This window comes from Larus michahellis, chromosome 2 (genome assembly GCF_964199755.1).
Source record: "Larus michahellis chromosome 2, bLarMic1.1, whole genome shotgun sequence".
Taxonomy (NCBI): Eukaryota; Metazoa; Chordata; class Aves; order Charadriiformes; family Laridae; genus Larus; species Larus michahellis.
This window is the reverse complement of record NC_133897.1, coordinates 49657050-49681383: the sequence shown is the minus strand read 5'-3', so window position 1 is coordinate 49681383 and position 24334 is coordinate 49657050. Positions and strand designations below refer to the sequence as shown.

The 24334-nt window shown below is 40.7% G+C and overlaps 1 protein-coding gene across 7 annotated transcripts in view; it reads left to right on the top strand.

Annotated features, from left to right (window-relative positions):
- The window catches only part of ULK4 (unc-51 like kinase 4), a 248934-nt gene that overhangs the window by 220903 nt on the left and 3697 nt on the right, over positions 1–24334 (top strand). For all 7 annotated transcript variants that reach the window (XM_074575248.1, XM_074575250.1, XM_074575252.1 and 4 more), the window contains one exon: positions 22612–22700. In XM_074575248.1, coding sequence (XP_074431349.1) covers positions 22612–22700 — 89 coding nt within the window. The remainder of the gene's footprint in view (positions 1–22611; positions 22701–24334) is intronic.

Sequence of the window (24334 nt, the reverse complement as noted above, 5' to 3'; positions counted from 1 at the left end):
GATCTGATGTACATCGGTTTTGCAGTGTCCTACTTCTAATAGCCAGGGATTAGGCTCAGTGCACAGAGCCCCTAAGAGTCTGGATCCATGACTATCCTTGATGAAAAGGGAGATGAAAAAGGAGAATGATGAAAAGGATGAAAAAGGAGAAGTGTCGTTATGGGCTTCACCTCTTCCATATTTATAGGTCATGGCCTTATACTCTCTCCAAAAAGTCCCTGTTTATCAGGTCCCTGTTGACCTTCACCGTATGTCACATAAAGGGCACGTGCACTATATGTAGCGCATTGGTGTCTGGTTCCTCTATCATTTATGAGGCATAACTTCATCATGGCAAGGCCAGTTGAAATAAGGAGGTGTGAGTGGATTTGAAACTTTTATCTGTTTTCTTATCTATTTTTGCATTAGAGATGTTTGATTGCATATAGTTGGTAATTTATTATGGGAAAACTTAAAAAAAATACCTGTATTTGTATTGTGTTCAGTTTATATTACTACAAATATTCTGTAACTGATTTGATATTGCTTGAGAATATGGAATATTTTTTAGTACCTCAGCAATATTCCCATCACAAGCTTGCTTATTATGTTGATTTTTATTTATCTGAATTTCCTAGAAGGGAGGTAAATTTAGAAGTTCAGGAGAACTATTGTTCATCTGGGATATCAAAAGGGGGACATTTCTATGTGTGTCCCATTGGGTCTGCTCGATGGAGCTGAGTAGACTGAATGGTAGTGGGCAGGATGTGGCCTTTAAGCCTTTGTGCACAGCTATCGAAACTGTGGTAGCAACAGACACATTTAAACATCTGTCAGCAGTGTTACTATAGTTTGATTTCTGAAATAATATGGAGACAGGGAAAAGAAACAAAGCTATCCTGGGAAGTCATTTAATGCAGCACAATGTTTAGGAGAAACACTGTGGTGGTACCAATGAGAGAGTGCACGCTAAAAGCACGTTAGCCAAAACACAGCAAAATATTTATCTTTTCTTTTCCCTTGTGGCATAGACAGGGCTTGATATGGCATGAGTGGTTGCTCATTATTGGGGTTTTCTGACTGGTCCCATTGTATAACAGTTGCCTGTAACTTTGGGATATTTTGTCTCTGATTTTTCATAATAAGTGTTGGCGTCAGGTTGAAATTTTCCTAAACTATTCTTATGAAGTTTCCACAGTTTCCTGGAAGATTACTCAAAGATATTACGTTATTATTATTATCTGGTCATAGTTTTAAAAATTCTGATGACTTTTTTTTTTTAATTCTGCTTTTCTGAAAAGTTACTGCCTGTGGCAAGAATTTGACTTCTGTTTTGACAATGTGGCTTTTGCCATCCATTGAAATCTTTTCTTATTTGAAAGGTTTTTTTAAAAGCTTGAAACCCTTAAAAAGTGGGAGTTTGTTATATGCTCACTAAAGATCACTAAAGATTTCTTCTGTATTCTTCTTAATTCATCTGTAAATGTCTGAAAATTCTGTTCTCCCTGAGTACACTAAAGCTTCTTGCAGCTATGCAGACGACTGTATGGTCCTGTGATGGCTGCTATTGCCATTTAAACAGTGTGTGTATCTTCCCAGTCTGTGACTGAGCGTGGACCTTATCTTCCCCACTCATATGTGTAATAGGATTGTAACTATGCCATGCCTAAAAATAAATATGTTCCAGTGTAGGGCAAGAGAATGAAGCAAGAGCCTGTACTGGTTGTTGCTTTGGGCTAGAGTGAAACAGAGCTACAGAACTGACAGCAGAACTTCAAATTTCCCAGTATATTCTGGGTCACAAGAGCCAATGGTCTGGAAAATGTAAATTTAATGCTTGAGCTAATGTTTTCATGTCTGTTGATTTATTGTGATCTAATGTTTTAATTCCCACTGGTTGGTCTTCTTCATGGTCTCATGGAATCAAATCAACAACTGGGGCAAAATCAAAGTGCTGTCTTTTAGGCAGCTCTTTAAAATGTGCACTTCCTTTCCTACGTGTGTATTTTCTGTGCTCCTCTTTAAAAGTCTGCAGCTGAAAACTTTGCTAAATGGTTTCAGCAGTCGTAAAAACTCTCAGAAGTTTCTTAAAATAGGGAATGCGCTTCCTCTAAGACTCTTCAGAATAGTGTGTGCAAAAGAGGGATGTTATAATCAAACAATAGTTCTGCAACTTAAAATACAGAATTAATTATCCAGTGCATAGTAGCTGAAATTACTTCTAGTGCTGTGGTAACCAGTGATTTGGGCTTTGCTAATTTATATGACTGCATCCGTGTATGTGTAGAATTCATATCTAAAAGTCAGTGTTTGTGTCAAATTCAATGATAAAATATTACTGTCAAGGACACTAAGTCTCCTTAAGCTGACTGATAAAATCAAACAGAAAATATGGTTTTCAGAGATCTTTCACCTCTGCCTATCAATCTAGAGGCCGTGCAGTGCTTCAGAGACTGCACTGATTTCATTGCTTGATGATCTGTGCTGTGGAATGAGAACAACTGGGTTTACTGACCAGTTGCCCATGTTACAAACTGCCGAACTGGAATGATTTCTTACTGACAGGGTATACAAAGTGGTATCTGATTGATCTTTCACTTATTCTGGATGAGGTGCTATAGTTGTATGCATTACTGTTAAGCACAGGTCGTGTTTGTTTAGTCCCTCTGAGTTTGAAGGATATTCAGTAGCTGAGGGATATGCCCCGGGGCAATCGAAGAAATTTTGGCGAGAGGGTGGGCAGCTGAGCAGTATGGCAGGGTTGAACCAGTTTTCTTAGCTGAAGAGAAGTAGGGCATTTCAAGTTTGCAGCTTGAGAGTCTTGATTAATTGTTAAGTGCTTCTGAATGTCCATGTGACAGTCTTTTTCTTTTTTTTTTTCTTTTTTTTTTTAAATCTACAACTTGTGAAAATAATTTCAGACCCATCACTACAAAATCCACCTCTTTGTCATGTTGGGCTCAGAATACTTTAATGTGCTGAAAGGCTTCTAAAACACTTTTAAATGATGCAGAAAACTGGCTATTTGTTACATATTGTGTCTTGCAAATAGTGAATTTGGCATGTCATTTACATTTATGCATAGCTTTCCTTTTTAGAAAAAGCATTTATTGATTTGAACGTATCTTAGGTACATCAGGTACTCCCTCTGTCCTTGTGCAATACTGAAACAATGGTTAAATATGAACATCATTTTTAATTAGGTTTCCCCAGTGCTGAACTTGCTGCAGTCTGGTCTGTTCTCCATTAGTTTGCTGGTCAGAAGTTGTTGACCTTTAGATTATACTGCAAAATCCATCTGTTGCTGCAGGCTTTTGTGAAGAGAGATGTAAAGAAATATTATCTCCTGTCAGTCAGCCATGTAAACAAACTTGAATATAGGCAGGGGCTCAGTTTCCAAGATCTGAGATCATTCAAAATAAGGAGAGAGAGGGGAGACTGTGAACCAGTGCTCCCTATGCACAGGAGAATCCTTTCTCAGCTGTTGTGCCGTAATAAAATGCTGTTGTCCTATTTTAAAGTCCCCCTGCTCACCATGGGAGAAGCTGCTCTGCGGATAACCCTAACCAGTAATCAATTCCTCTTCTGTGATCTAGGAAGATGAAGGCCATAATCCGTCTTTGCCAGATATTTCTCCATGCCCTCCCCATTGCCAGCTTCCAGCTTGTTCTTAGGGCAGTCTCCCCCATGAGATTTCCTTGTTAACAATCTGTTATTTGCACTTTTTGTTATGTACCCATCAGCTGTCTGTTTCCATACCCTAACCGCTCTGTGACATTTCACCTACTTTAGCACTTTCTGTCCCACAGCCTTCAAGACTGTCCAGAGAACTTACCCTCCTTTTTGCCCCTCAGTGTTGGTTGGCAGCATACTCGATGGTCTTTGGTTTACTGTTAAACTAATAGTTAGTTTCCCTAATGTGTTTGAAATATGGTCATTCCAGTAACTTTTACTCATATAAATGCCGTTGATATGTCTGAAGTTTCTGAGTCCCATTTAAAATGAGACTGACAAATAGTACTCCTAATTACAATGCAGTGATGTTCTTACTCCTTCACCTGCATCATGTAAATTGTCAATGCTTTTTAATTATGCAAATTTTCCTCCACTAACATGGTAAACACACTGTTCTCAAGACTATTTCGGTTATGTTGTCAGATATGTTTGCAACATTTTCTAATTTTAGTTTCCTGTGTTTTATTAGTCTCTAAACTCTAAACCTGTGATTTCTGCTTATCATTGAAATGCTGTCATATCCTAGCTTTGCTGCACTTGCATGTCCTATGGCGATAATTTTATTCCATTTATCTGATGTCTTTATTCGAAGTTTTTGTTTCATTTAGAAAAAGAAGAAAGGGTTAGTTTTTCTTGGCTCTGAACATCTATTCAGAAAACTCCCACAGTCCACACCCATCACAAAATTATCCTCTTCTCATAGTTTCGTGCATCTTAGCTCTTTACACTGCCTTATTATCCTTTAAAAAAGTACTTCCCAGTGGTACTCCCATTAAGCAAGAACTAATACACCCAGGATTTGTTCTCAGAGTCAAAAGCTAGATGGGTTATTATGATACACTATAGTTGTGTGCTTGTCATATATATGCTACAAATACAGGGGAACATGTCTCATTTCTGTTTTCATAAGCAGATTCAGAAACTGCACCATACAAGAAATGTCACTCTGAGTGTCAGTTTTGAGGACAGTCCCCCTGGTGTGTGAAATTTTTGGATGGAAATGTGATAAGGGACAGACGCAATCAGTAAGAAGTGTCTTATCCAGGAGCTTTATCCAGGAAATATTTCAAGGGAAATCACAAGAAATCATTACAAAGTGATGAGATAGCCTACCTCCCCGTGAAGTGTCCATCAGAGGACTTCCAAATGTCTGCAATTTTCTATATGTCTTGAAATGTTCATGTCCATAAACATCGAGGTGCTAAGACTTAAAAGGTTGTCGGAAGTCTGTAGTGGTAATTTAGATTATTGTTTGTGCATTTCTACCAAGTTGATTAGTATGTGCTACTTAGCAAGGTCAGTCATACAGGTTATACTCTGAGGTGTATATTTTTCAAAAAAATTGTCTCATAATAGAGATAAAGATGCCATTCTTCATGGTCATAGACAGTCCTCATTAAGACTGAAGCTTATCAGTTCATCAAATGAAAAAATACATCATCTGCCAATGAAGGTAGTCATACATCAGTATTTCCAAAGGTTTTGAGAAACTACTGTATCTTTGCATCAAACTTCATTTTGTAGACTGACACATGAAGTATTCCTCTGAAGACAAGAACAGGGGAAGTCTTGTACTTATACCCCAAAGGTCACTTTTCAGACTTTTGATTGTTGCTACTGAAAGTTACACAGTTTGGTCATCTCAGTCTGGTTTTTATGTATATAGAATTGTCTAAAAAAATTGAAGGTGTTACAAAAAGAAATTTGGGAACACTTTGATCAAGTGAGTAACAACAGGTTAGCTGGTCCCGATGGTAGTTGTCCAAGAAATTGCTGAGTGTGTAATTGTGGTATGCAACCTATCAGGTAAATCAATGTCTATACTAAAATTTTTAAAAGGGCTCCAGGGATCATTCGGAGAACTGCAAACAATTAACTCTGACTTCTGTAAGGCTGAACTGTTAGATATGATAATAAGGAAAGGATGGGTAAACAGAAAGATAAATATAGCACATTACGTAACAGTCAATATAATGTCTGGAGAGGGAAGTCATATTTCTCCAGTTCCTCTGAGTGAGTCAACAGTATATGAAGAATTGATATAGCGAACGTGGATTTGGAAAGGCTTTTCTTGAGGTAGAACTTCCTAAACCAACTAAGCTCCCATGAGAAAGAGTAAAGTTCTTCTCACAGATTAATAACAGCTTAAATGATAGGAAACAATAAATGGCTAGTTTGGCACCATAAATGTAGATTACTGTCATAAACCTACCAGAATCTTTGCTTTCCAATGCATTCATAAATTGCCTGCAAAAAGAGATGAAGAGCACTATGACAAAGACAGAATTATTCAAAACTAAGGCAGATTGCGAAGAGTTGTGGATGGCTCAAAATATTGATTGAATGGATGACAGAATTGCAGATAACATTCAGTAATGATAAATACTGAATAATGTATAGAGGGAAAAATCATCCTAACTATACAGGCCTTGAGGCTGGTAGAACTTTGGCCCAAGAAAAATGTCCATGAGCCCAGAAATGAGTAATGAACTCCTCTCTGGCTGGTCAACCCCTTTCATGGACTGCTACCTGCTGTCTGTATTGGTCACAAACTTAATTTTGGCCAAGGTCAACCTGTGGTCATTCTTACAATAGCCTGTCAGAGGATATGGGCTTTGTTAGAGGCCTTTTGGAAGTTTGGGCTTTCTTGATAGGGAGGAAATTATGTCTTTTCCTCATTGTAAAGGTGCTGGGATGTAGGGAAGGCGTGTGCCAGTCCTTGTGCTGCAGCAACATGAAAAAGGCTGGTTGGTGGAGGACTGTGACAAGTTGGCATCTGGTGTAAGATATTTTAGAGCCTGAAAGCACCTGTCTTACTCAACCTAGTGTACTGAATGACAGGAGAAAGAGGGTAAAGTCTGGATCCAGAAAGACCGGTGGGCCCGAGGCATGTTTCTCTGATTGCACATCCAGACCCTTTGGGAGGGCAATTGGAGCATGTGCATACATCTACTCCTTGGAAAAGTAGAAGGGTACCAAGAAACATCTTATCAGCCTCCTATCAGAGGATGACACCCTTCTGTTCATGGGTGTGTGTGGAGGGATGGCTAGCAAAACTGGGCCTGGGGTGAGCAGCATCCAGGAGGCAGTGCACAAAAGGAAGGCAATTAGGAACGGATCAGCAGGAGAAGAAATGGTATCTTCGCTCGAGGTGCCTTCTTCCACATATTGTGGCATCCCTCTTCACCTCCTGCTAAGGAACCTGTCTTGCATTTAGTGGCATTGGCTAGCTGTGCATGCCTGCTGTAAGGGGGCACCTTAGAACCTACATGAAATTTTTGATGGTGCCATGGAAGGAGAGGAGACATCTGTGGATGGTCAACACCTTATATTATTTAAAGGGCCTATATTCCTTCTTCCTGGACCAAGGGGCAATCTCTGTGTATTCACCCTGGGACCTAGCACAGGAAGAAGGTGTTTTCCCTGGTAGAGCAATGAACTCAATAGACGGATCCTTTGAAAGTCACAACAAATAACTCCTCTAGCCTCCCCCATTCCATGCAGTGCCACCAGCACACGACTGAGTCTTGCTCTGGTAGCTCTGGTGGGTTCCCCTCCTGCACATGGGTGGTAATTGCTATGGGATTGCAAGGGACCTTCCTCCAGGGAGAAGGGACTTGTGTTATTGGTGGAAGGAATACTTTTTGGGAGGAAGGAAAGAGGGAAGAAGGCTGAGTAAGGGAAACAGGCTCTGCTCCTGCTGTAGCAATTAGTGTGTGCCCAACCCACTGATTCATATGCAGATAAGGTCAGTCCATTTCCCTGTACTGGCTATGGGCTTGCTTTGAATGGTAGCCATTTGAGGTGGATAGTCATGTCATGTACCAAGAGCAAAGAGCTTTAGGCCTAGGAGATGGACTCTCGGTCTGACCTGATAGCCAGCAAAGAGAAACAGTAAAATGTCGTACAGTTGATCTGTTACAAATGCAATTAGTAAATCAAGAATCGCGGCAATAAGAGTTGCAAATAGTTCATAGACTAAAGTATGTTCAAACAAACAAAACATCTGTAGAACAGCTATGGCTTGTAAGTTAATCAAAATAGTACATTTACTGTAATTTATGAATCAAACTAGGGTCTAAATTCACTGAGTAAATAAATGATTGGAAATTATTAATTTGCTTTTATTAAATAAGAGGGAGGACTAGAGAGTGCTATGTTCTGAGCAACTGACATGTGATAATGACTGCTCCTGCAGAAAAGGATAATAGAAAGTTGTCTGAGTCACTCACACTGCCCTTTCTGTAAATTATAAGTCATTAAAGCCTAATGTAGCTACTCTGGAACTTAAATAGTAATTTTTACCTTACTGAAGTGTTTCATTTTAATTTACTGTAGTAGTCTTAGAGGCTGAAACTCTTATCTTGAGCAAGTTGGGGAAAGTAAGTGTGATCTAAACCTGATCCAGAAAGCCAAAGCCTTGTTTTATATTACTGTATTGAGGGATAAAAGTTAATTTAAATTGTTTCATTATCAATTCATTCCTTGGTTTCACTGCAAAGAGGCCCAATTTTGCTGGCAGTTCAGTGCTCTTAAAACATGTATCTTCTAAGAATAGAATGAGAACATCACCTCATTTCTTACGGATCATCAGATGTCCACCAGTTGGGGGATCTTTGTCTCGGATTGAATTTAAATCAGCAGTTTAGATGTGAAAGACTCGATATCTCATTAGCAATCCCTTGATCCACCCAGTTCCCCTGGGTGCTGTTTTAGAATGATAATCCCAATCATTCTTCAAATCTTTATAAGCAATCAGTTTTAAGTGCAACTCTTAGAAGATAAGACTTTTCCTGCTAGTTAGTTCCAAAAAAGAAAAAAAAACAGAACAAAAAAAAACCCCAAAACCCCCCCAAAACCAAACAGCCAACACCGGTGAGCCAGAGGCTTTGATCAGACAGGTATTCTTTTTAAGTCAGATTTAGTCATTTCAGATTTTGTTTCTGCATGTCTGATACTATGCTAGAAAATAATACAAATACAATATTAAAAAAAGGGTGAAGAGCTTCAAAAAGAGCCTCCTAGCCAATTTAGATTGGGTTGAGTGCTTGAAACGGTGCAATAAATCTTTTGTTTAATGTACAAAATTATTTTTAACCTGACATAAAGGTAACTTCCAGGTACCTCAACCTTACCAAAAAGGATCATAGATTTGGCTAAACTTCAAAACTCCTTTCAAATTCAAAAATCCTCTGACAAAGCACTGAGACTTTCTTTAAAACTCTCAGTATCGCTATCTTGCTTGCGTTAATAGTTTCCTTAATAGGGTGCCACTCATGTTACTTGTTCTCCCTGTTATGTGGTCAGGGCCTTTGTAGGTCTTTGCTGAAAGCTAGATTTGCTGGTGTAAATAGGAATTGAGTTGATTCCTTTTCCTGGAACAGTAATGAGATCATCGCATCAGCTTTGTGTTGTGTTGTGATTAAGTTTGCACTGTGACTCAGTTACCTTGTCCTGGAGGACACAGTTATGAGATTGACAGCCACAGTGGGTACAGGAGCAAAAGGTAGTATCTTGTGGCAGACGTCCAGATGCTCATTCCGTGTCTGAAAACATTTAAGTCCCATGTTTTTAAAAGAATGCAGTGCAGGGGTATATAATGACATCTTTTTAAACAAGAATCTGACAGCGTTCATTTCCATAACTTTGTTAATATTTAAATTATTGACCTAATCAGGTTAAGTGTATGGGCTGCAACATCTAATTTTAAGGCACACCTTGTTCATGGTCATTGTGCAATAGCAAATGCAAAACAATGATGTAATTAGCTGCGCATCAGCAAAAATGTCTGAAGAGTTTTAACTTGAAACCTCTAAGAGAAAACAAACTGCTTTGTTAAATTAGCAATACTTTATTTGGGACCTGTGTGTATTTATTATTAATATTACCATGTGATAATAGTACTTTATAATTTTTTCCCCACAGTCAGAAAGAAAACGAGATGAAAAAAATATTCACTTGACATCCTGATGAGATCATAGCTGAAAGCTGGCATTTCGGTAGCCGCTTTGTACACGGTTTGATACGATTGCCTATTCAACTGACGCCAAGACTGCCGAAGTGGCGGTGCTGTAAGGCAGGTGTAAGGTTCACTGCCTGATCTGCGTGGGTGAAGTTTGTCAGAACCCTGGCGTTCATTAGGATTGGCTTCAGTCAGTGGTACCCATTCCTTGAACGCCAAATTCACCCACGAGATAAAAGCAAAAAGCCGATGCGTATGTAACATAAGCAAAAGTTTGTTCTTCTGCTGATACTCAAATATAACGTATTTTGAGATAACAAAAACTACAAAGGATCTTTTTCTCCCTGAAAGACTTAATTGTATAATTCAAGATTGAAGTTTAACTTGTCTCAGCAAGCATTTCATGGCCAAATAAACACTGCATCACAAAGCTGGTTAACATTCAGCCACAGCAGCTGGACTCAAATTTATTAAAATTTTCCCTAGGACCTGCTCTGCACTTTTAGGGAGAAGTCACTTCCCTAATTTTTTCTCTGTAGACATTGACTTCTTGGCTGTTTGTTCAAGATAAGCATCGAAATGAGAATGCAAAGGTCAATCTCTGCTGTATTACGGTTAGAAAGAGAAGCAGTCAGCTTGTCTTCCAGTGAATATTCTCCTATCCAAATTAAACTGCTGAATTCCTATAGGAAAAAGCCTCTCCTCTTTGGGAATTCAGCAGATTTTGTGTTAACGGAAGGACAGACTCCCCTTTTGTTGTGGACCTACTTCTTCACTGAAAGTTTGATCTTTTCAGCTTTCTGCCTCCTTATGTCCACCTTTTAATGACAAAAGGCTGTGAGCTCATGGTAAAGGCTCTGAGATGCTGGCTGCAGTGGGCTCTGCTGCCCTGCCTGGTCCACTGCCACCTCCGCTTGGCTGTCCTGCCTCTCTGCTATCCCCACTCAACAGAACTGGAAACATGTCTCAGCCCGTTGTTAATGCAGGCCCACCTTCATCAGCTGTTTAAGCTAATAAGTGAACCAGAGCAAGTGAGATATAACCAGGGATCTTACTGTCCCCTTCATGCTTTGGGGAGAAGAACCCCGGGCCATGAAATGGAGCAAACAGTTGGGGCAATGAATTGTTTGTTTGTTTCTTTGTTTTTTTAAACTATGGCAACTAAACCCAACAAAACCCATTTGTCAAGGCTCTTGGACAACATAACTACTGGATGATGTAACTAATCTCAATTCAAATATGTTTTATAAAAATAAGGATGCATTAAAAATAATTGTGCTAGCATCTTTCCTCTGTTGCTAGCAATTTCTTGCTCAGAATTTTAAAATTAATTTTAAAATAAGGACATCCATCATGGTGCCATCAAGGCAAAGGAGTTAATGGAACTGTTGCCTGCTCAGTTGGAAATTAATACTACCTTGGCTGAGACAACACAGCTGACTGTATGGACACCCCAATCTTTTACCGCATGGAGTAAAATAGATTAATGTAAATCACCATCAGTGGTGGTTCAAGCCAGCTGCCTTAACTGGGTGCATATATACCTAAATTTCACATTCTAGCTAACTGTTTGGTAATTTCTATAGCTGCTTTAACTCAAGTACTTGTGATTCTTTGACTCTTTACTTAATTGCATGATATTAATTTAGCTAAAATTTGTTTAACTACGCAATGGAGAAGATAAGCAGGAGTATCTGTGATAACTGTGCCAGACACAGCCTTCTACGTGGAGCGGATGAACAATTTAAGCAGATTATTTTCTAACTTCTACATTCATTTCTTGACACTGTGATATATTCCTCCTCGCCTTGTCTCTCCTTGGTGATCACAACTAGGCAGGTGTATTAGGACAAAATTGTCCTTCCCGTGCCCACCAGCTGCACAGACCTCTGGTCCTGTTGCCCTCACTCTGTCTGCCGTGAAGTATTACGCGGAGTTGTCATGCATTGCCCTTCTTTTTATACAGTCAGGGATGAGTTACCAGCTACTTGATAACTAAAATTAGCCTTGGTCTTCCCTGACTTCTTTTATTAACAGTAAAGGAATGCATCGCCACGCATGTCACCCGTTAGTGACATCATGTTGGACTTGCAGTCTTTGTATCTTTTTCTTTTATTGTTGATAGAAGACTGCCAGGGTGACGAGCTTGATCCTTTTTGCTCCCTAGCATAATAACAGCACTTCTTGCATGTGTTGGAAATGGCAGCTGATAAGAAAAGATGAAGATGGCTGCATGGCACTGTGTTGAGAGAAAAAGGTGATTTATCTTCTCTTTGCAATTTTCCACTGTAAATCATTTAACCTTGTATTAGAGCCCTTTTGTTTTTGCAGTTGCAGTAAAGAAGCTCTACGGTGTTTATATTTGTCTGTATCTTGAAATATTACTATAAAGAACAGTGAGATGGCATTATACTGGGGACAGCTGCAAGGGTTTCTCTTATACACAGGCTGCCAGGAGCTGGAACTCAATGAATTGATAAAAGCATGGGAAAGATACTTAGGAATCTGTTCCTGCCAGTCACCGATTAAACTGTGATAGTCAGCCAAATGCAGGTATACGTGAGTTGAGGCAGGGAGAGGAAAATGGATATGAAATTGTCGAATCACTAGTTTCTCGATGTCAGTAAAACAGCAGGGCTCACAAAGGGTGAAGCATGTGGAGTCCAAACACAACTCGATGAAATGACAACTGTTGACAAAAACCAAAACATGAACATACTGACGGCTTGTGGGAGCTGCAGTGAGTGGCGATGACCTCTGAAGTAACTGTGAACACTTACATGCAACTTGGCCCATTGAACTGTTCATTCTACATTAAATCTTGTTATTTTTATTTGGAATAAGTATCGTAGGTCTGGAAGTATATGTGTGTCTGCATTAAATGCAGATTTGGGCTGCCGTTGATGGTTGTTTTCACAACTGACATTAAAGTATTCAGTCAGTTTGTAATGGCTGCTCTTTAATGACACTGGCGGAGGGGGGATCAAATATGGGATCTGCCCTTAATTTCAGAGAGCAGCAAGAATGAAAAGTCTTATTCCAGTGTCTGACATACTGCGGAGTCATGTTCCTGGGGGAAGTTTCTTACCCCCTTGTTTGGAACATGTTTGCTTTCCGAGACCACACACATCCCCCCCAACACTGTGCTGGTATTTGGGTACTGAGAGACCAGTATGATTATGTATAGATACAGAAACTGTCCGAAAAACAATACTGCCATGGCCAGTAATGAGAAATATGCTCTCCTTTCACATGGACAGATGTTTTGCTTTGGGTTGTACAGTGAAACCGGCAGTTCTGAAACCTGCAACCAGTTTGTTTGATTCATAATTCAAAGCCAGTGTAATTCTCAGTGACTATCGCTGTTGTTTTTGTTATGGAGTCCTAATTCGTTGTTTCTGTGGGCACAAAAGGATTGTTGGACTCATTTGGTGTTTCAGTGCACTGTAATTTTACATAGTGCAATACTGTTGAGATTGCCTAGCTGTGTCATCTGTTGGGCTCATCGCTATTACTTCCTTTTGACCTCCTCTCTGTAATTGCACATGGATGGCTTACTAGCTGCCGTAAAGATACTTAAATGCAACCAGGCTCATTAAAAAAAAAAAAGTGAATAGACCAAAATGATTCTCTCTGAGGTCAGCGAGGACCAACTAGGTAGCTGTTTGCTCTCTGCCAGGCAGTCAGAGCCATCTGTCACATGACGATAAGCAAGCATCGATTTCAGAAGTCCATTTGTTTTTATGACAGTTTTTACAATTTTATGGAAATTGAACCATTACATAAAGCATAATTTTCCTCAGAAATTGGTGTTTTATAGACTTATATCCCTGTTCGGTCATTCCTAGTTGCTTTTTACATAAAGCATAAATGTAACGATGCTTTTCTCCCCTAATGAAAAAAAAAATCATCAGACTTTTTTTAGTCTTTTTTCAGTATATGAAAGATTATCCATGTTTGTTACTTAAGGAAAACCTCGAGGGTTCTATGCCCAAGTTTTATGTATCCATAGAAACCGAGTCTATAGAGGCTACAAAGGAACGAATATTTAATGCTTTAATATTTAGCTAAAAATCATAGTTCATAATGGTTTCCTAACAAGATTTTGCTACTCTTCTTATTCTTTACGTATGTACTTTTCATAATCTGTGTTAGTTCTTAATTTAACTCATCATATTCCTGCATTCTTGGACTGGTAAATCTAAAACATTAAGTTAAATTGTACAGACTTTGTGTTGTTAGAGTCTTGTGTTCAGGTCCAGACTATAACCAATGTGAGGGTGAGCTTTCCAATTTTGTTTCATCCTCCGTGAAAGTTAATCAATGCCATATCAAGTTTCTACTCAGGGGAAGCCAGGGATTTTGCATACTAGATCAGACTGGAATTGTACCAGTGGATCTGTATAAGGACAACTTTGACAGCATCTGTTCACATCACTCTGCCTTTGTCAAGGCATAGTGATCTTTTATCTTTATGAGGAGCATTTTAAAGCAGGACAAGAGACAACGTCAGGTTAGAGGTAGTATTTTTTTGGAGGCTGTATGAATTAAAACTCAAAATTCCTCAGTAAACTGCAAATGCTCGGCAGTTTCCAGGCGTTTGTCCAGTTCACCTGAGCATCACAGGCATGGCTGCTCAAGTGTTTGTGTCCTTAGATATAAAAGCATTTATGATATTAGTAACTGCTTGGTTCCTTGCATATTTCTCCTGTATGAGAATTGTCATTTAAAGGTCAGTACTTTCCAATATGTTCTGGGCGTCACTGGTTTTCCTAATAGTGAGAAGATGAGTTATCTGTAGTAATGATTCTTACCCTTACAAGTATATAAATATTTGAAATTATTTGAATTGTCATAGCACAAAATATAGCAGTGAAAGATCTAGGTTCAGCTGTACTAGGTGAATATGAAAAGAACATGTACGTGAAAAGAAAAGACGACTGTCCGTAATCCATGCAGGATATGACTGGTTATAAAGTTGGATATAACTCCAAAAAAACTTTGCAGTCAGACTATTTTGTGATTTTACAGGGAGATATACGGGATGACAGATGCTGGAATTCAGGGGTCTGATTCATGAGTTGAATTATTAGGCCATAAAAGACAGTGGCACCGGTAAAAGAGTTACAGGAATCAACATTTAAGAAGAATTTGGAGTTACTTGTCAGTAGCTATTTTAGAAGAAAAGCTGATGAAGGGAGACTATGAAGGACATTTGAATATGAGAGATCCAGGGAATTATGAACTTGAGGGGAAATCTAGACATGCAGAGAACCTCTTGCATTGTTTTACAGTGTGTGTTCTTGACTGCTTTTTGGTTTTTTTTTGCTCTAAGACAACGAGGATCCTCTATAATAGCTCCTAAAGAAATATGAACGTAGGATCTGAGCCTAAATTGGACCTGCTGTGGTAATAAAAAAGTATTCCAGTGGATTTCCCCGTTCCTTTTTTAAGGAGGAAATCATACAAGACCATCAGGGTGAGGTGTACCTGGGAAGTGGTGGCCTCATCGAACCCAGCAAGGTGAGGACAGGCAGCTGTTTGGGAGCTGAGGAAAGAGGGATCTGAGGGGCTCGGGAGGTTTGTATAAGCTTGGTATGTGGCCCCATTTTGCTGAAGCTGATGCTTGAGGCAGCTGGGATCATTGTTTGGACAGAGTGAAACCAGTCTGAAGTGGTATCTCAGGGAGTTGTTGGCATGCAGATGACTTTGCAGATGAGATCACCAGCAACAGGGTGGCAAGCATTTATTTTTAATGTCATATTGATGTTGGGCTGGGTTGTGAGCATGCGTAACTTGTTAATACTGCAACACTATGTGGAAGTCTCCCATGGCACCTGAGACACCTTTTGCTAGGTAGGACTGCAGTTCACTTTTGCTAATGAAGTTGTTGTGGACAGCGGGTTCTGATGGATGGGAAGAGGTTGCCCTATCTAGTTCTGTTAAGTCAAATATTTTAAACTCACTAGTTACAGAGGATGGAAACTGTGATAATGGATATTTTCTGGGTTATAAAGACATCTTCTATTTCCTGAAAGCAAGCTGAGAACACTGCTAGTAATTAAAAGCAAATCAAAAAATCAAACAAGACAGAGAGCAGTCTTCTATTCAATAATTACCCCGTGGTTTTATGAATCTCCTCTTATGCTTAGATAATGCCCCTTAGAGTTGGTAATTTACAACTTTACAACCGTCACGGAGCTGTGCGTTATGTATATGCTGAAGGGCAAAGAATAGCCTCAAAGTGGAAGGTGTCAAGAAACGTCCAAAATCAATTAACAATTATATAGCGTGTGGGAGACATTCCTTGTTCTCTCTTTGAATAGTCCTCGAGACAGTGTGGCTTTTAGACTGCCGGAAAACTGGTACGTTTCCAAGTTACCGGTGGAAATTGCTTTGAACTTAGAATAAACCTGCACACACATACAAATTAGAAGAAAACAAAACACGTCGAATGAAATCTTGGCCTTATCAAAGTCAAAAGGAGTTTGCTGCTGACTTCAGTGGAAGAAGAATTTTATCCATAAAGAGCAAAAAAAAAAAAAGATTTTTGAACTCTAAAATCAGAGCTAAGCTGTCTGATGTAGGGGTTTTTTTGTCACAGATACCTGCTTGTTTTCACATGTATTTGCAGGATCTGAAGGCCACAAAGTCTTTGTAATTGTGTGTCTGCAATCCCTGACTGCAATATGCTTGCCAAAGCACACCTGGAACGCTCATGCTTTTGTAACTTTCATTTCTTGTTTTTATGGTCCCGCAACATTGCTCAGGCCTGTTCAAATGAGTTGGCAATTAGTAACATAAATATAACTTGTCCGACTTGATTTGTTCTTCCCACACACACGTTCTGTGTCTGTCTCTCTTCGGCTGAACCATGTGTAGAGAGAAGAGTACCAAGGAAGTACGCTGTGATGGGGGGAACGCCAGGCAGGTTTCTATGCTTTTAGAATGAGCTTTTGTACATTATGGAGAGCAAAAATAACTTGTGGCCATCCTAGCGAGCATGCAGTGTCTTTGTGAGCACACCGTCCTCAGGTGTTCCTCTGCTATGCTTGCGTAGCCTGGCAAGAGTTATCGTTAGTTTTCATTAAATAACCTGTAAATTGGTTGAACCTAAGCGCTTTGAAGGGTCCAGTCCCATGTGCCTGCCTAGAGCACATCCAGCAAATGCCAGGTTAGACAACTCGCAAAAGAGCTGGGATTTTTTTATTGCTGTTTTAAGTTGTTTTGGTTTATTTTTTAAAAAAAATTGCTGCCACAAATATAAAATAGGCCTGACAGCTAGAGCGCTTCCCAGATAAATGGCAGCTCGTGCTTAACTTCTCTGACCTGGAGAGCTGTGCTGCCTCTTGCCTCCCTGCTGACTCCCCATGCCATGGTGTTATTCACTCACTGTGTGGGAACCATCCAGACCTCCCTGCCTCTTCCCAGCCAGTGGAAACGGTGCCACAGCAACAAAAAATGTGACCTTCACTTGCCTATGTAAAGGCAAAAAAAAAAAAGTACTTAAGGAGGGGCTTATAAGAAAGATGGGGACAAACTTTTAGCAGAGCCTGTTGCTATAGGACAAGGGCAAATGGTTTTAAACTAAAAGGTGGTAGATTTAGACTAGGTACAAGGAAGAAATTTTTGCAATGAGGCCGGTGAAACACTGGCACAGGTTGCCCAGAGAGGTGGTAGATGCGCCATCCCTGGAAACATTCAAGGTCAGGTTGGACAGGGCTCTGAGGAACCTGATCTAGTCAGGGATGTCCCTGCTTACTGCAGGGGGGGTTGGACCAGGTGACCTTTAAAAGGTCCCTTCCAACCCAAACTATTCTATGATTGGTTACGCAAAGGTAGGGCTACGTTACTTTGTAAGAGTGAGTAAGCGTGCAGGCCTACAGAAGTGATGAATGCATTTGATATACCTCCTCTGGGCACGGCCAGCTTAATGTGTATGCTTGGAGAAGGATTTATAATGAAAGAAATATTTATATTTAGTAAGTCTGAACATGATCAATGGATCTGTTAGTTTTATTTCACATAGATGCTCACCTGAACGAGTCCTTGTTTGCAGTCTATTCTTGTTATCGTGCTTCTCCATTAAGAAGGAACGGCTGCATATTTCTGGCCATGTCATCGTGGGTTGTGAATGACAAACCAAGTGACATGTTTTATTTGATTACTGCAGTGCTTGTGAATAGCTCAGCGCTGACAGCCTGGGAGGAAAAGTACCATTAAATGCCCTGGGATAGGCATAAGATGGGCCACGACACTGGAAGGTTTTCTCCTCCAGCCCAGGCATTGTGCCTCATTTCTGAAGTTACCATCCCATTGACTTATTTGCTGGGCTGTCACATCAGCTATAGCGACGTTTTTGACACCACTATATTTTGTGACATTTGTTCCTTAAAAAATGGGAATAAGGTCACACTAAGCAGCTGTGAATAGCCGTCAACTTTCAATCACCACCAACCCAGACAGCATTTGAAACAGCGGCTTTGGGTGGCGATGAAAGGCGCTGTATCCTACTGACAGTGCCTTCGACCAGTCAAGAGTGGAAGCAGGAGTCCGAGATGCACATTTTAAATTGCGGGAACAGTACTTACTGTGAAGACATTATTTGAAATAGTGTCTAGAAGGCAATAAGAGTGTGCTTAATTCTTTAATTTTTTTATTCAGAAAAAATTTTTAAAGTATATTTCATGTCCTACATCGGGTCCTAGGTAGTGCACAGAAGAAAAATACACTGGTGATTGGTTTTACTGCAGTTTTAGCTGAAGATACAATTCCCATTCACAGGAAAGCCTCCAACTGGGGATAAGTGGTACTTTATTCCCAGCATGTGTCGATATTCAAGTGCTGTTAACATTGGACCTACAAGTATCTGGTGGTTCTGATAAACCGGTCTGCGGCAGCTCCTGTGTTACCTGTGTGGCTGCTCTCAGCCAATGAGCAAGAACTTGAGCGAACCAATCCCGCAGAGGTAATTAGCTTAATTGTATTAAATTTTGAGGAGAAAGTAAGGAAGCATCACTTTACAAGGTTAAAATGTTAAACGTGTTTGGGAAAGAGAAAAAGCCAGTCTGTGAGAAAGTGCATTTATGAAATGCCGTACTTGCATCTGTGTATGCAGGCATGGTGATGGCTTGTAGAAAAGCATCTGCTGAGTGTGGAAATGGTAAACATCTCCAGCAGTTGTTTATTTGAGAAGATACACTTGAAGCGCAGCTAAATATGCTCCAGAGGCCTTTCTTCAATCAAAAAAAGTTTCAAATAAAAAGCTCCTTATTTTTACCCAATCAATATTTTACATTATTTCCCAGTTTATGTTACAGGCATCAGGCTTATGGTTTGCCTGAAACCTCACCAAAGCAGGAGAGTTTCTTTCTCTTCAAAATGATGAGAGAGTAGTTTACTGCTTAGGTCATTTAACTCAGTTATAAATTACAAAATACAAGTTATGACTAATCAGAGAAAGCAGTTCAGTATTATGAAACCAGCCTTAAGAAAAGTAATTGTCCCTTAGGTTTCCGTGCTTTCTTGCAACTTGAATTGCAAAAATCACTTCCTACTTAGACCAAGAACCCAAGACTCCTCAATTTATTAGTGAAGATGATTATCCAGTAAATGTTTCATATTGTGTCTTTTCCCGCGCTTACCTTCAGCAGCACTATGATACCTGAACAGCTACCCTAAATTTTAGGAAATACTGATCTTTACTTATCAATTATGGTATTCCTTATGGCTCATCCTTGTAAAAAAGGAAAGCTGCCGAATGGCTATTAGCTTAATAAAAGAAAAGCCATTTTGAAATTCTTGTTAAATTGCAATGAGTGTACAACTAAACTGAGATTTAATTACATTTTTAATTAAAGGAATAGCTATTGATTATGTCATTGAGTATGTGTGGTAGCCAGCCCTAACAAATAGCAATATTACAAGAGATCATTAAACTAGTTGTTAAAATTCCAAGTGAATGAGAACTAGAAGTGGTGTGGATGAAAGATACAGCAATTCTGGGTAGAAAAAAAGATAATTAACTGAGTGAAAAATACGTTCATTTCTACAAGTTTGGTTACTGATGATTTTATGTGCTGTCATAATTTATTTTTGCCTGTGGAACAAAATGAACACAAAATTGGAACAATTTTTAGATAAAAAACACAGGTAAAGTTTTGTCTTGGGCCTTGAAAGTGAACAGTGATTCAGACAACATTTCTCATGAGCTTTACGTGAAGCTGAATCTAATCTGTCATATGCGAGAGACCTTCTGATGGCTCAGGGAGCAATCTGATCTACTACACAGGCTGATATAAAAGGGGCAAAAAAAAAGGTGCTGTGTCAGGCATGGGAGTACTGACAAAAAGCCGTAGGCAGCTGAGGTCCAGCTGGCTGCAGGGCACTGGCAGTTCAACCGGCAGCGTTCCTACTACTGCAGTGGTGGTCCTCTCCTAGGCCGGTGCTGTGGATGCCTGGTGGTAGAGAGAAAGCAGTTTTTTGGACACGGGTGATCGAGAGTGGGTGTGGAAATCCCAGCTGCCCACATAAATCCATGCAGCCGCGTTTTGTCTGTGTGGGTTCCCCATTTGTGTGTGCAGGTGGCACTGCCGGCTGGACGGGTCGGTTCTTCACCAGCGCACCTGGGCTTGGGTGAAGTTGTTAGTTGACGCTCTCGAGAAAATGTGTCCAAAATTTGTTTTAGACTTAATTTGAAAGGTCTGTAGGCAGATCGTGCTGTTAAACGCTTGGTTCTTTCTCTCCTTGTGGTTCCAGCTTTTCTGCTGGAAGCATCTTACTGAAGCATTTTATTTAGAGAGGGGAGCAGCCCCTCTGGATGGGTATCGCAGCAGCCCATTGCTTGTGGCTGCAAGCTGCTCTGAACAGTGAAGTGTAATAGGGGGATGGGGCAGATGATCTCATGGGTCTTTCTGTTCTGTCCATTTCTGTGCATATAAAGCCGTTTTAATCCTTTCCATTCAAATGCATTGTATCCACAGAAAGGTATTATTAATAATGACACAAGGCATGCTGCAACATGGGCAAGCTTAGAGTCAGAGCCTATGACTCAGTAGGACTAAGTTTTTGTTTGAAACACAGCATTTTAGAGTTAAAACTCTTTTTTGGTACCAGATTTTATAGTTGAACATATTCTGAATGTTCTGTCTACATATAATGCACAAAGACTGCGAGGATTGTACAGACACCAGCACCCAACAGTTAGGGTGGATTAGAATTAGAGGTATCTGTCACCTTTATTTGACCTCGTAGTTTTATGGAGCAGGATCCAGCCTTCAGGGACCTTCCTCCCCCTCTGTGACCTCTTCCTCCTTCAAGTGTGCAGGATAAATGAGGGCTACGAATGTGGCAAGTGCAAAGAACGTGGCAGCGGCTGATGAGCTGCAGAAGTTAGGGGAAGCGTTTGGCAGAGGCGCAAGCTCTCTTTAGGAATGAAAAGCAATGCCTTGTGGCGAAAGCGCTCTTCTCCTCGTGTTGCAGCTGTATTGCAACTATTATGTGTCTGTTCTCACATTCAGAACCCAGATTACAAAATATCTTCTGTGTCTAACGGGTGACAAGTAAAGAAGAAGGGATTACTGAAATATAAATTGAAGAGGTCAGATATAAACCTCAAGACAGTAAAAAGGTTTAATGACCTGTAATCAGGATTTACCAATGATTTGTACTTAGGTAACGGCATCACTGTTTTTTTTCCAGCACACAGGATACATTTCAGTTTACTTCAGATGCGTCCCTGTTCCCTCTTACTGCTTAACTACAGGATGTTATGATTATAGATGTAGTGACACCGTTGTTGCAGAATCGCTGCTGATAAATTACGGTGGGATGGCAGCCGCAAATACACCTTCTCTTGTGATTTAAGAGGGAGATGGGAAGGCGTATCACTAAGATGCTTGATCAATGGTAAATAGGGCCAGCCGCGGCATGCTAAACCTTAAAAGTCCTTGCCAGATTTTGGGATTAGAAGTCATCATTTCAAGCTTTAACTCCTCCACTATTGAAATAATCAGTTGCTCTGTTCCTCCTTTTCCTTTCTCTTCGGCCAAGATTTATTTACCTTTGCAAGCAGGATTTGATGTGCAAACCTTTCTTTTTTCAGTAATTTTTTGAGATACGAGAGCTTTTTCAGCCAGCTGCCAAATATTCAGTGTCTGTCTGTGCCATGGTGCCGTGAGACTTCATGTCAAGTCCCCTGTGACCTTCCCATCACCTGCTTAACTGGTCAGGAAATGTGCGGCCACTTGGAGCTGTGTACTTGTGCTGCTGAAGGCTGGAGAAACAATAAAACAGTCATTACAAATTAGCATGATAACAGACACCAGCAGCAAAATCAACTATAATCAGGACTCACTCGACACAAAAGGGCATATAGCTTTGGTCACTCAGTCCCCTGCTCTGTAGGTGACAGTCCTGTGCAGGTAATGTTCCTAATGGCTGATGAGCGGCAAGAAAAATTTCAACACGCGACTGCTAACGTTGCAGTGATTTTAACCTGGCTCCTCTCTGAGAAACCCCTTGCGTCCTGATCTGAAGGCTGATACAAACTTGGTTATCTTTTCCCTGAAGTGAGAAATGAAAGCGGCTGCCTTCCCGAGATCTCCCTGGAATTCAGGCTAAATGGGGCTTGTATTCGCATTGGTACTAAGGATGAAATCAGGATTGGCAGACTGTGATGTGTGAATTTGCACACATACAGAGACTCAGAACAAGAGTGAATCTTGTTAATTAAGCCAAGACATTTTAGATGGTCTGTGCCTAAAATTCAATCCTGTTCAGTAAAAGGGACTTTCTCTTGGGTCTCTTTAATGTCACATTCCATTTACAATTATAATAAATGCTACAACTTGTTTCCCTCTCCCCTATCCCACAAAAAATGACAGAGAGGAATTTCTTACTAAGCCTTTGATAACGGTTCTTTCTTTTTGTTCCAGATAACTTCAAACGAGAAGTGCTCAGAGAGCCTGAAGAATGATGGCGATGCTCTTACCCAGACTCTAGAGAGCCTGGCCCAAACTGCCAGGTGAGTTCCCTCAGGCTTCCAGGAATTTCCAGGGCTGAAAGCGCTCACCTTCTCTTTTGTCTATGATGGTCTTCGCCTGTAATCGTCTCCTGTGCAGTACAACCTTCTCAGGTTTCTGTCCCTGGCCCCCCTCCCTACATCGCTCTCCTCCAAACTCCTTTCATTCAGAGCTTGCTGGTGTTTCTGCCGCTGCGGCGGCGTGCTTTGATCCCCAGCTGCGGCGAGCCGCAGTGTGCTGCACAGTCCAGCTCAGTGTGTGCGCACATCTGTCGATTTTTTATTATTATTTTTTTTAATATATGATTTTATTCCGAACACTTGGCCTCTATAACCGGATACCAGTCAGGGGTTCTTGGCGGCGTGGGCTAGATGCACAATGCGATGTCTGTGCCCTGTTTGAAAGTAATTGTGTTTGGTGCACTTGCAAGCTGATTACTTTCAAACGAGCAGCGGAAGAACAGAACTACTTTTGTTTAAGAATACCCGTGGCTTCTCCGAGAAGGCACGAGACTAGACTTTGGGGAGTGCCGTGGCTTCCTCTGTGAGAGCAGAGGTGCGAGTCCCAACAAGTTGGCCAAACCTCAGCTCATCTCCCAGAGACTTTCCCTCATCTAATCCCCCTTGGACATATGAATGAATGAATTACTGTTCTCTGCCTCTCAAAACAGATTTTACACTCCTGCCGTGGGCTGTTAGGCTGCATTTCACTCCTGGTTGAACTAAAATTGATAGAGAAACTGTAGTTTATAGATCAGTTTTCGAAACGCTAAGATAATCTTTTCAGTGCTCTTTGTGCTCCCAAATGCAGGCTTTATATGGGTCAGTTGTTTGGGAAAATTGGCTCCTTGACATTATGGCAGGGAGTACCCTGGGTTGGAAGGAAAGGGGGGATGTGGGCAGATGTGGAGAGGGAATGTGGGACGTGGCGAGTGTAAGGAGATGCACACCGAGGACTAACCAAACCTGTCGAGAGCAGTCTGCATCCCTCTCGCATACTCAGCTGCTGACTCATGGGGTTTTGTATGACACATTAAATTATCTAACTAAAATAAAATGTCAGCTCTCCCCAAGGGAGACACTTGCACCACCCCTGAAGATGACAGTGGAAAAACATGGGGTTTTCTTCCTTTAGAACTACTTTTCACTCTGTTTTGTAGCATTTCAGCATTAGATGCACTAGACAGACCGGTCGCTGTCTTTGAGTCTGCTTTTCTGACTTCCTCTAATTGTCTGTTACCTATACGTTTCTGTACTCAGAAAACCACATACTACAGAGCCCAGAATAAGAAGCACTCTCTCTTATTTGACACAAGATGCTCAGTAGACCAAATTCTAGCTGATGCCAGTGACACGTGTGTTGATATGTTAGGGTAAGCCAAGTTCCTTCGCCATGCCAAGCTCCCGCACTGCAGCAGCAACAGGGGAGCCCCCGAGAGCTCACGGATTTCGCTTCCCCTCCTCCCCTTCTTTGGGGAACATATGTCCCAATCCATTTGCCTCCAGAGGAAGCTGGGAGCGATTCAGTCTGGATCTTGGGGCTGTAATGGACTCAGACATGGATAAATTGGCAGTGGGCAGGCAGGCAGAAGCCTGGGGTTAGCAAGCTTAACCAGCTTTAGCTGAATGGCCATCTC